Source organism: Myodes glareolus, chromosome 25 (genome assembly GCF_982192425.1).
Source record: "Myodes glareolus chromosome 25, mMyoGla1.1, whole genome shotgun sequence".
In the NCBI taxonomy this organism is placed as follows: domain Eukaryota; kingdom Metazoa; phylum Chordata; class Mammalia; order Rodentia; family Cricetidae; genus Myodes; species Myodes glareolus.
In genome coordinates this window covers 43,289,542-43,301,731 of record NC_142050.1, presented here as the reverse complement: position 1 = coordinate 43,301,731, position 12,190 = coordinate 43,289,542, and the positions used below count along the sequence as shown (strand labels likewise).

The following is a 12,190-nucleotide window of genomic DNA, read 5'->3' as shown; positions in this document are numbered from 1 at the left end:
ACCATGTCTTCATATAGAATAATAGCTATAGTTTTGGGGCAGTTGAGCATAGGGAATAACTTACTAATGGGGGATTCTACTTGTTTTGGGCTATATACACATATTTTTTTTCTAAAACAACATTTGTCACCTTGACACCTTTACCTACGTGTGCTATGCAACCGTATGACAATAGCAAACATCAGGTTGCCATTATACTTGCTTTAAACAAAGAAAAAAGTCAGTCTCTTTACCAAAGCCTTTATAAAACCCTGTTTCTACTCTTAAAATATATCCTGAAACCAATAGAAACGAGTCTATGCAGCCTTGAATAATTCTGGGTGTATACACAATAAAGCAAACTGTATCCTTCAAGTTAATATTTTAAGGGAGAATCACCTATTTGCCACTGATGCCTCTCCATAAATGGCTATGAATATGATTAAAGTCGGAGGCATTATAGGAAAGTGTATGAACAGTAGAAAAGAAATTATATAAAATACATCAATCAAAATAGAACCACTCAAGTTATTACTTGTACCAACCCATTTGTTCCTCCTCTAAAATCCCATAAAAAGGAGCCCCAAACAAAGTTGGGGTGTATCAATTCTGTCCTGCATATGGCTCATTGTTAATCTTGACAGTGTATCTTGTTTGTTCTATTGCTTTGTTTTGAAAAACATCACCTTGCTTCAAGGGAAAGCGCTAACCACTTGGATGAACTGCTTTTTATCTAAACTGTTGAAGATCTCCAGACAGTGGACAGTGGAAAACTGAAATCGACTGCCTGGTTGCCCAGGGAAAGGTAGGCTGATATTCCTACCGACCTCTAAACCACAAGATCTTCCAAAGCCTGGCAGGATGTCGGCTAACAGCAGAAGGCAAATGCTGCTTTTAAGCCCCTGCCCTCAATGCCCCTGGAGTACCCTGGGGAGTGACTGTCTAGGCAGCCAATCAAGTAAGCTCTCTGTCAGTTTTAAATCAGTAACTCAGGTAAAATTTTCTCCTTCTCAAGAACTCTGATGTAGTTTGATGACTGAGAGGATTGCTAGTTTAAAAGGTCCAACCTCACAAAACAGATTTCAGCAAAACTCCTTACCATGCTTAAATAATTAAGATACAGAGCTCAAGATATAAAAATCTAAAGATGTTTCAGGGTTCAAAATGTTGTTGTATTATATACAAAAAAAAAGTGACTTAAGTTTTGTACATACAGTCTGAGGATAAGAATGCTTCAGAATTTAATAAATTGTTTTAAGGTATACAAATGCAAGTTATCAGATTTCCTCTCATTATGCTGCCATTCATAGTCTTAATATTAATCAAAAATATTCCAATAAGCTTTTAATAGAGTTCTGGCGGAGTACTACCACTACCAAAATTGAAAGATCAATATTTTAAATTCTCTTTGGTCATTTTCTAATTATAGAACTAAAAGATACTTTTCTCTGTGCAAAAACATCTCTCACAGTCATTTCTGGAATAAATATACTGTCATTTATACAATGTATGTCTCTAAAACTTATGTTTTCACAAACTCAAAGATTTATTATGAGTTCCAGCGAGCCAAATTGGAGGATTCCATTTAAACAGGTCAGATGCCCCCCTTTCTCAACTACCAGACCCTAAGAGCCCAGTCTTCCTACCTTTCCCTGGTCCTGACACCCTCTCCTTCAATCACCAGGACCTAAAGAAAAATCTTTTATCTTCCTAAACTTAATCTTGTCCTCTGCTCTGCCAGTGCTTTGCCAGGTAAAGAGGCACCAGACAGTTCCAGAGAGCCTGGAGTAGTCAACTACTCCAGGGTGAGGCAGCATCCTGTCAGCTCCCACATATTTTGATGCCCACAAATCAGCAGGAAGCAGTCTTGAGAACCCAGCACCGCCCCCCAATCCCTGTCCCTCCTGCTGTTTCCTTTAATTTCCCACTTTTTGATGACAAGAGAAAGAATGTTAGAATTATGCTGGCCTGACAGGATAAACCCAATCAGTATCCTGTCCCTTTAAGAGATAAGCCCCTCCGCCCCCCACTGAGGCAAGCACAGCCCCCTTCCACTCTCTCTCCCTTTCTGTTTTTCTGAAGAGGCAGCTCTTTGTCTCTCTCTTTCTTCCTCTTTCCTTTTCTCCTTTTTACCTTTCTCTCTGTCTCTCTGTCTCTCTATCTCTCACTCTTTCTCCCTCATCCCCCGATACACTCCCAATATCCTCTAAATAACTTCTCCATACTCAAATTCTTTCTGCATGGAACACTCTGTTTCCTCCCTACATTCCTCACCTGCCATGGTACCTGACTCATCTTTCAGTAATTAGTCTGAGAAAGGAAGTTCAGGACAGCGTGGTATGCCAGCTGTGTCATGGTTTCTGCTCACGGCACCTGTTAAGGTTTGTAGTGAGAAAGAGTAGCAGGTTGAGCCAAAAACATTAAATATGCAGTTTCGTTAAGAACGTAGTCCAAATAAGTTTAAATTTTAAGTGAAAAGGATGGGAACAGAATTTAAAAAGACATTGTTTAGGAGATTGTTAGACTGTTTAATTACAGAGATAGTTCACACAATGTGCTGTGCCAGGCTGTAGAATGGTTGCTCTTCACTGTTCTGAGCTCAACTGGAGGAGAGAGGAGAAATAGCAAAAACCACACACTTAAGAAAGGAAAGAAAAAATGAGCAAGTTTAAAGATGCAGAAAAGGCAAATGTGGAAAGGCTGTTGTAGTTGTTAGAGAGTAACTACCTTGAGGCAAAAATCCCACAATCTTCACTTGTGTGATGATAAAGACACCCTGAGGGAAGACTAAACCAGCTCAAGGATCTGTCTTGTGGAAATGCAAATTTATTTGAAAAGGGAGAGCCCTGATGGGATTCTCTATTTAAATACAACCACCCACAGAAATAATTTCCTAGCTTCACCAGCCAAGGCAAAGGAGCCACCAAAGTGTGATGGTCTGGTGCCAAGTGCACTTCCAGCTTGCACACAGCTTGTTAGCGCCATCATAGAATGCTGAATTTGTGGATGTACAATGCAAAAGGGTTGGAGGACACATGGAAGCTTACAACAATGCTGCAGAAAACTCTATGGAGCAAACAAAGTGTGATAGGGTTGGGGTCTCTGCAAGGAAACCATGAGAAGACATTGCAAGCAGCTGCTTAGGTGAAGCTAGGTTTAACTGGAAACCTGAGGATGTTGCAGATGCAGGAATTCGTGGGATGCCTGCTGAGGAAATGAAGTGATGTGCACATCCACACACTGAACCTCAGCTGAGCAGTAGGCCTAGGCCTAAGCCTGAGGCTAGCTGCTACCTGCAGTTCAGAATAGGACGGGAATATTCCGGGCTATTGCGACCCAGGAGAATTCACCAGTATTTCCAGATTCTGGAAATATAAATACAGAACTGTTTTTCATACACTTGTAAAAGCAAAATTTCATTCCAAACACTTGGGAAATTCTCATATAGTTAGTTTATCCTACATTTGTGACAGAAACCAGGTACATCAATATACATGGAAAAATCAGGGAGTTTGCAATGTATTTTAACTTATATAAATAGATACTTATTGGGAGTCATTTTGTAAATATCTGATTTGGTTAAGTACTTCTGGGTGGAAACAATATTTCTTTAACTAAGAATGTTTGTTATTTTGAACATATTTCTGGAGATGACTCCAAAGGTTATACACATTGGCTTACCTTGTTTCCTTTGTGTGTGTGTGTGTGTGTGTGTGTGTGTGTGTGTGTGTGTGTGTGTGTAGTCACTCTCTCTATATAGATAGATATAGATATGTGATTCTTATGGTATTTGTAGGTCATCCAGTTAGATTGATAATCATGAGTTTACATGATTGGTAATATTGCTGTGCTAATGCATATGTTAATGATCAATTACAAGTGTAACACGTTTCTTCTTTTTAGATTTTTTATTCTTTTTTAATACTAACCACAGTTGTCCCTCCCTCCCCTTCTCCCCTACCTGCCCCTTCTCCAACCTCTTCACAACTTCTCCCTTTTACATGGGAGTATAAAGTCTCCCATGGGGAGTCAACAAAGCGTGGCACATCAAGTGGAAGCAGGACCAAGCCTCTCCCTGCCACCGTATCAAGTTGAGCATGGTATCCTATCATCAGAAATAGGCCTCCAAAAGCCAGTTTATCCACCAGGTATAAATTCTGGTTCACTGGAAGGGGCAACACAAAAAGACCACACTAAATTCAGAAAGCCAATTTGTTCCCACACAGGTCCCCAGCTGTCAGTCCAGAATCCTTGAGCTTCCAATAGCTTGGGTCAGCTGATCCTGTGTTTTTTTCCATCATGGTCATGAAGCATCCCCCACCCCCCTGCTCATATAATCCATCCTTCCTCTACTCAATTGGGCTTCAGAAGCTCAGCCCTGTGCCAGACTGTGGGCCTCTGTATCTGCTTCTATTAGTTGTTGGATGAAGGTACTATGATGATCACTAGGGTAGTTACCAGTTTGATTACAGGAGAAGGCCAGTTCAGGCATCCTCCACTATTGATAGGAGACTTAGCTGACGTCATTCTTGTGGATTCCTAGGTATTTCCCTAATACAAGTTTTCTCCCAAATCCCCAAATGGCTCCCTCTATCAAGCTATTTCTCTCCTTGCTCTCATTCTCTGTCCCTTCCTCAACCTGAAGATCCCATTCCCTCAGGTTTTTATCCCTTCCATTTCACTCTTACCCTTCCACCCCAGTTTGCACTAGTTTACCTAGTTCCCCTTCCTAGGCTCGTTCTGTGCATGTCCCTCTTTGGGTCCTCCTTGTTACCTAGCGCCTCTGGGACTGTGCGATGCGGTATGGTTATCCTTTGATTTACATATAACTTCCACATATTAGTAAGAGCATATGTGTTTTGGGTTGATCTCCAAAATATATAAAGAACTATGTTGTAGGAGGCTGCAAGTTAGTTCCTGGCTTTTAACTCCAAATTAATCACATAAAAAATTTATTAATTAAATAACTGCCTGGCCTATTAGCTCTAGCTTCTTATTGGCTAACTCTTACATATTGATTTAACCTATTTCTATTAATCTGTGCATCACCACATGGCTTGGCTTACCAACTAAAGTTCTAGCATCTCTCTCTGGCAGGGCTACATCACTTCTCCTGAATTTGCCCTTTTTTTTCTTTTAGTATTCAGCTTAGTTTTCCTTGCCTATCTAAGTTCTGCCCTATCAACAGGTCAAGGCAGTTTTTTACTAACCAATGATATTCACAGCATATAGAGGGGAACCCCACATCAGAACTAAAGAAACTAGACATCAAAATATCAAACTAGCCATTTGAGAAATGGGATACATATACATATCTAAACAGAGAATTCTCAACAAAAGAATTTCAACAGAGTAAGCTCAAATGGATGAAAGATATTTAAGGAATTGCTCAACATCCTTAGGGAAATGCAAATAAAAATGATTCTGCAATATCACCTTATACTGGTCAGAATGGCTAAGATCAAAATCATTGATGACAAGTTATGCTGGAGAGGATGTAGAGTAAGGGGAACACTCCTCCATTGATGGTGGGAATACAAACTTGTACAGTCACTTTGGAAATCAGTATGGCAATTTATCGGAAAATTGAGAAACAATCTACTTAAGCAGTACCACTCATGGACAGATACCCAAGGTTTGCACAATCATACCACAAGGTCATTTGCTCAGCTCTATTCATAGCAGCAACATTCATAGTAGCCAGAACCTAGAAACAATCTAGATACCCCTCAACCAAAGACTGGATAAAGAAAATGTGGTGCATCTACACAATGGAGTATTACTCAGCTGTAAAAAAACAATGACATCATGAAATTTGCAGGCAAATGGATGGGACTAGAAAACATCATCCTGAATGAGCAAACCCAGACCCAGAAAGACAAACACAGTGTGTAACATGCTTCTAACCACAAAGGAATCAAGTGTCTCTTACCTCCTCGTTTGTTGATCTTGGCATAGCCAGGCGAATAGCTATTGGACAGGGAGGAAGAACTGCTGAAGAACACGTGGGAAAGCCCAGAGATGAGCGGTTCATCACACTTTTCTGGAAAAAGAAGAGATAGAAAAATCTAAATTCACTAAAGCTCTTTAGAAAATGTTTGTGTTTATTCAAATAACTACCAAGGGAATGGAAACATGGCTTGGTGGTAAAAAGTACTTGCTTATCCTACAAACAACCCACGTTAAATGTCTAACACTTACATGGGATAAGTCACAAACACCTCAAGCTACAGGTTCAGGAAATCTGATGCCTTTTTCTGGCTTCCATGGCAGGCACATGTGTATGCATACACACACACACACACACACACACACACACACACTCACACACACACACACGTATACACAAAATAAAATATTTATTAGGCTCATATTTAAAATACACTAGAAAGACTTCATCAATGATCATAATTTACATATCTCAATTATACCCACTATGATAAACTACAAAAGTAGTTTAAACCATTCTGGTCTAATAGCCTGAAACAACAGCCTTGCTCTAAGAGGACTATAACTCAAATTTAATCTATAAGAATCACAGGTAGAATCCAGTAATTTCATGACTAGTGAGAAAACACAGAACAAATTCATTGCTCCAGAATCGTAGGGGACTCAACTCCTCCAAAGTTCAAGGCCAAGTCAGAGTGTGCTCTGACATCTACGTCCAGTCACTTAGAATGAAGTTCAAATTCTCCAGATCCTACAGTGGGTCCTTCACCTTTTCAACTACCATCTAGACACATAACTCCACCCTCTTCCTCCAGTGGCAAGCCACTTGCTGCTAGGAGACTTCACATTTACTATTCCAAATGTTCCCTGTCTCACACCAGTCCTTTGCCAGGTCTGTGTACAATGTCGCTTTGCATGCCTAGAGACTGCCAGAGTTGTCACCTCTTCAGCACTCGACTCCTGCCCTGCTGTCCTTCCCAGAACTTAGCACCAACAGGCATTCGATACATTATATTGTTTAACTAATTTTCTCTCCTACCAAGTTGTTGCCCTTATGGGAGTAAAGTCTTTGAAGGTATATCCTAAAGTTACTGTTGTGTTGAGAGCTAAACTGCTAGATGGTAGAGAACTTATTTTCTGAAAGGTAGTCTTTAATTCCTAACACATGCTCACATTGTCTAGGGTTTTGTTTAATAAGAGGGGAATTGAGCAACACATTCCTGAAAGGTTCTCACGTCTCATGTTTATAAACAGAAAGAAAAAAAAAGGCTTGCACAATGCAAGGAAAAAACTAGTTTTGTTGAGCTTTTACTGAAGTGAAGTTAAATCCCTACAGGCACTGAGGAATGAATCCTCATGTACTACTTCGCTATTCAAGTGTTTAAAAATTAGAAGTTAAAGTGAACAAACCTCCTCTCACAACATGCTGTCTTATTTTTCTTGGTTATTCTGTAGGTTCCTCTGGGAACTCTGACAGGTGCGTGTGATTAGATTCCACAGAAAATCCAATGTAAAAGATCGAAAAGATGAACATAAAATATATGTTAAAAGAAATGTGTTCACAATTTATACTAAGTGAGTGGATTTTACGTTTACTTTTAAAATGTGCTATTAAATTTAGCTGTGAGCAGGCAGAGATGCTTTGTTTCTCCTAGTTTTTAATTCTTAGATTCTAATTTTAAATCAGTTTTGGCATAGCTCCTGCATCTAACCTGGATGTGTTCCTTCTGATGTTCACATCATGTTGGAAATGTGCTAATATTCGTGTTGTGTCAGGGTGTGCCTTTAAACTGGCATTAGACAGGGTGCTGTGGCAAGCATGGCAGAGCGACGCGAGAGGAAGGGACAATATTTTCCCCTCACAGTGCTAAGGCATCATGACAAAAATTAGACCAATAACCACATGGTGAACAAGAAGTTTATGTTGGTGATTAACACAGAGGAGGAAGGAGGAGCAAGGGTTCAATGTTGGTTTGGGGAGGGGCAGTTGCTGTTCTAGGAAGTTTGTCAAAGGAAAGTCTCTTTGATAAAGAAACGTCAGAGTAGTTATTGATCAGAAGAAGATGAGGAGTTGGGGCATAGGAAAATCAACATCACCATCCTGGCAGGATTTTTCCTAATCTAAGCCTTCAGATACTTGATAACAATAAACAACAAGTTTCTTGAAAGAAAGTAATTAATAATTTAATATATAGCTACAGTGATTGAAATGAAATGATATCTATAGCAATTTCTTAATCTCTTAGCTAATGCAATTAAAATTTAGATGTATAGACTTACTTTTAAAGTCTAAAAAATTGCTTTGGTAGCAATTGATTTTAATACTATGTTTCATTAGTTTGGAAATCTATTAAGATGCATTTTAAAATTTAAAAACATCAACTAAAATCTTATAATTATTCTTCTAATTATGGAATTGGAGTAAGAAAAATAAAAGTTTGCATACAAACTATGTTCTGTCAATGGTAACTGTAGAATAGTCACAATTTAAGCACTGGCAATCTCACATTTTTCTTAATTTAAACAATATACAACTTCAGCATTAGACAAAACATTTACTGTTTTTTTCTTCTAGATGACATTAATTACAAATAGTTTTGGTCCCTTACTTCCTGCCTTCAGCAATTGTAAACATATCATGCAATAAATTCTATTTATTTAATTTTCCATGAATGACTAGTAGACGATCCTATATAAAAGTACTAAACATAAAGTATGAAAATAATATTTACTGTGCAATTTTGTGTTGAGTAGAATGTAATCAATCACTAGAAATGTGGAGGTGAGTGGGTCTTTAGTCTCAGATCTCTTAGAAGTGTGTGGCCATGAATATGCCAATTTATCCCTTTTTTTAATATCCAACACAATAATGAGGGAATTTAGTTAAGTTTCTATGAAGCCCAGAAAAGGTTGAGAATTTCCAGTACAGAACTCTGACCCACAGGCCAACTCCAAGCCTGAGTTTTCTTTTCTAAGAATTATTTCTAGCCCAGAACTTTAATTAATGATGCGGTATCCATGGACGCTTTCACACAGTCACCGAGAGCTTCAGTACAGGTCAGGAAACCTGTAAAGCTGAAATCTTTACTGTCCAACTAGTTGGACACTCACTGAGGTTTTCAGAAGAGGAAAGATTAGTGACTATTTACATTGTCCAGAAAGAATAAAGTCTGAAGAACTGGAAAACTGTAGATAGGTGGAAAGATGGATAGAAGATTCTAGAAAAAAGGAAACAGCTTAAGCATCAACGGAAGTCACAGTGGGTGTGCAATTCCCTCGTGACTGTTGTAGCTACACTCCAGGCCTGTGTATATTGCCATGGTGCCTGTTATGATGAACCGTCTGTTTTTATTCTGATTGCATTAATGATTAAGACATATGGCCACATCTAAAAGCTTGGCTTGCTTATTAGGCTAAGGAATGTATTTCAATATAGTAGTTATGAAACAGAAGGGCATCGGGCAAAGCTCTAGAGAAGGCAAACATCTTAATAGAGTAATAAATAAAAGTGGAGGGAGGGCTGAGGTAACCCAGGATTGCAATTCCTGTGCGAGGAGGCACTCTGGTTCTACAGGCACGCAGCCACTGCAAAGTTTTCAGCTCCAGGGTGCTTTCCTTCCAGGAAATCTTGGATGAAAACTAGAGGAGCAGATGCGCCTTGAGCTTTATTTTCATACAATTTCAGTCAATCAGGAAAGCAGAATAGCTGTGAGAATGCAGCATTAACTCAGGATGAAATGTAGGAAATAGCTGGCAACCCGGAAGTCGTTGTTGCTTTTTACTGACCGAACATGCTCTTTGCTGTCAAGAGTTACGGGAAGAAGTTGGCCACGTTTAGCCACTCCAGAACACCTTTAAGAACATGGGACAGGACGCTCGGACTAAGCAGGGCTTTCTGGACAGTGAGCACTTCATTTCCATGTAGGAAAGACATTCCCTTGAAGAGGCATGTTCTCATTAGAAAACATTCTCCCAGCATTCTCCATGTGTCCTATGTCCCTAAATCTGAAGGTGAAGCTATGGCAGCCCCATCTGCACTGTTCCTCTGCAGTGGAGTTTCATGAAAGCCCGTCGACTGTGGGGAGATGCTCAGAATTCTCGCTGGGCCTCTTAATAGCTCACATTGCACCTCCCATCCACCCGGCTCCAGCCTTACTCTATAAGATCAAAACTGTCTTGCATTCCACAAGGAACCACGTGTGGCTTCTGCTTCCTGTTTTTCTTGGTAGGATTGCCCTCCCATTGGGAGTCTTCTGTCTTTGATGCTATTTCAGACTCGGCAATATTTTCCCAGGGTTTCAGTATTACACTTTGTGTACGGCTTCTGATTCTTTCTGTGCTGCCTTTTCATTCACCTTTATATGCACTTCTTTCACGTTCCTTATGGCCTCACGGCTATTTGCTGTGCTTTTGACTGGGCTGTTTGTCTAGACTCATTACTACAAAGACAATAGGCTATGCCAGGGACAAATGAAGTATTCAAATTTTTCATTGACTCTGATGGACATCTTCAGGAGTTAGATGAAAAGAAAATTGAAGTCCTGACCCAAGAACTTCTTTAGTAACCACTGAGGTTAATGCAGTCTTCCAATGATTTTCTAGTAAATTTTCAGTAGCATTAAACTGGCTAAGAAAAGACTTGAGTAGGATCTATTATACAGTTTAGAGAGTTTATCCACATGAATATAAGTCCTTGTTTTTCTCCATTTCATTTTTGATATAGAAGAAAGGGAAGACAGGAGGAAGAGAGAAAGGAAGTAAAAGAGTGAAATTTTTAATAGCTATGACGTAACCTACTATTTTTATTCCATAAACTTGAGCAGCTGATTGAACACATTTCACTGTGGCACATTTAACAGCTTGATATTTTGTCTTATTTTCTTGACACACTTTATTTGACTAGGCACCGTTTACTCACCTCAAAGCCTTGCTAACTTCAGCGTGATAATAGAATACTAAACACACTTAGCTCATTCGTTTCCTGTGTCCTTGTGAAATCCTCATTCCCAAAGAACGTTTCTTGTGCACAAGCATATCCAGAGGCCAAGTGGTGTTCAAGTTTAATCTACAATTTGTGTTTTCTTCTTTTTAAGTGTTGCATTTTCCTGTAAAATGTGTAGGTTTTGCAACAAGTAAAATCGCAGCATTCCGTGCCCCCGTGTCTGCGCTCTGTGCACTAGAACCCAATTCGCGAGCTTCGGGCGAGGGGCTGAAGGTTGAGAATACACCCGCAGAGACAAACCGACACACGCAGAAGCAGACCGACACACGGACTTTCCAAACGCTGGTTCAGAAAAGCCCCTTTAATAGCACCACGGATGCTTAAATACCCTGCAGTCACTAGCCAACAGGTGAAAATCCCATCCTCTGATCCTCTCGGCAAAGCACAGCTTTTAGTCACTTCCATTAGAAGGTTCTGGTAAGGAAGAGCAGCGGAAGGCCAGGAACCCAACTGGTCCCAACATAAAATGATGTCTTCTTTCAATACAACTTTTAAGAAAGATTGATTCATTTTTAATTGTGTGTGTGTGTGTGTGTGTGTGTGTGTGTGTGTATGGTCACAAGGAGTATTCTGTATGTGCGTATGCTTGGAAGTGTTTGTGTAGGTCAGAAGAGACATCCGATACTCTGGCGCTGGAGTTACAGACAGTTATGAGCTGCCAAACACAGGTTTGGGAACTGAACGAAGTTCCCAAACAAAAACAGTGTTTTCCTTTAACTACTAAACCATGTCTGTAGCCCCTTACTTCAGTACTTCTCTAATTTACTTTAAATACTGAAGTAATTGGATCAACTGGCACTTTTGCTTGTTTGTTTAGCATTGTGCGGTAGGTATTTTTTTAGATTTGTGCAGTGGTTTGATAGGAATGGCCGCATAGGCTAATATATTTGAGTGCAGATGCTTGGTCATTAGAGAGTGGCATACTTGATAGGGATTAGGTGGTGTGACCTTGTTTGTGTAGGTGTGGTCTTATTGGAGGAAGTGTGTCACCAGAGGTGGGCTGTGAGTTTCCAGAGCCTGAGCAGTCCCAGTGTCTCTCTCTTCTTGCAGCCTGTGAGTCGAGATCTAGAACTCTCAGCTACTTCTCCTGGACTGTGTCTGCCTGTGTACTATCATGTTTTCTGCTATGATGAGAACGGACTAAACCTCAGGAGCTGTAAGCAAACTCCAATGAAATGCTTTCTTTTATAAGAGTTTCTGTGGGCTTGGTGTCCTTTCGCAGCAATAGAATACTAAGACAACTCGTTAAGACTTCAAAGA

General features: G+C 39.9%; 1 protein-coding gene across 1 annotated transcript in view; it reads right to left on the bottom strand.

Moving 5' to 3' along the window:
- Positions 1-12,190, bottom strand: part of Cntnap2 (contactin associated protein 2) — a 2,060,022-nt gene that overhangs the window by 1,500,442 nt on the left and 547,390 nt on the right. The window contains exon 2 of the mRNA XM_085683653.2: positions 5,912-6,022. Coding sequence (XP_085539779.1) covers positions 5,912-6,022 — 111 coding nt within the window. The remainder of the gene's footprint in view (positions 1-5,911; positions 6,023-12,190) is intronic.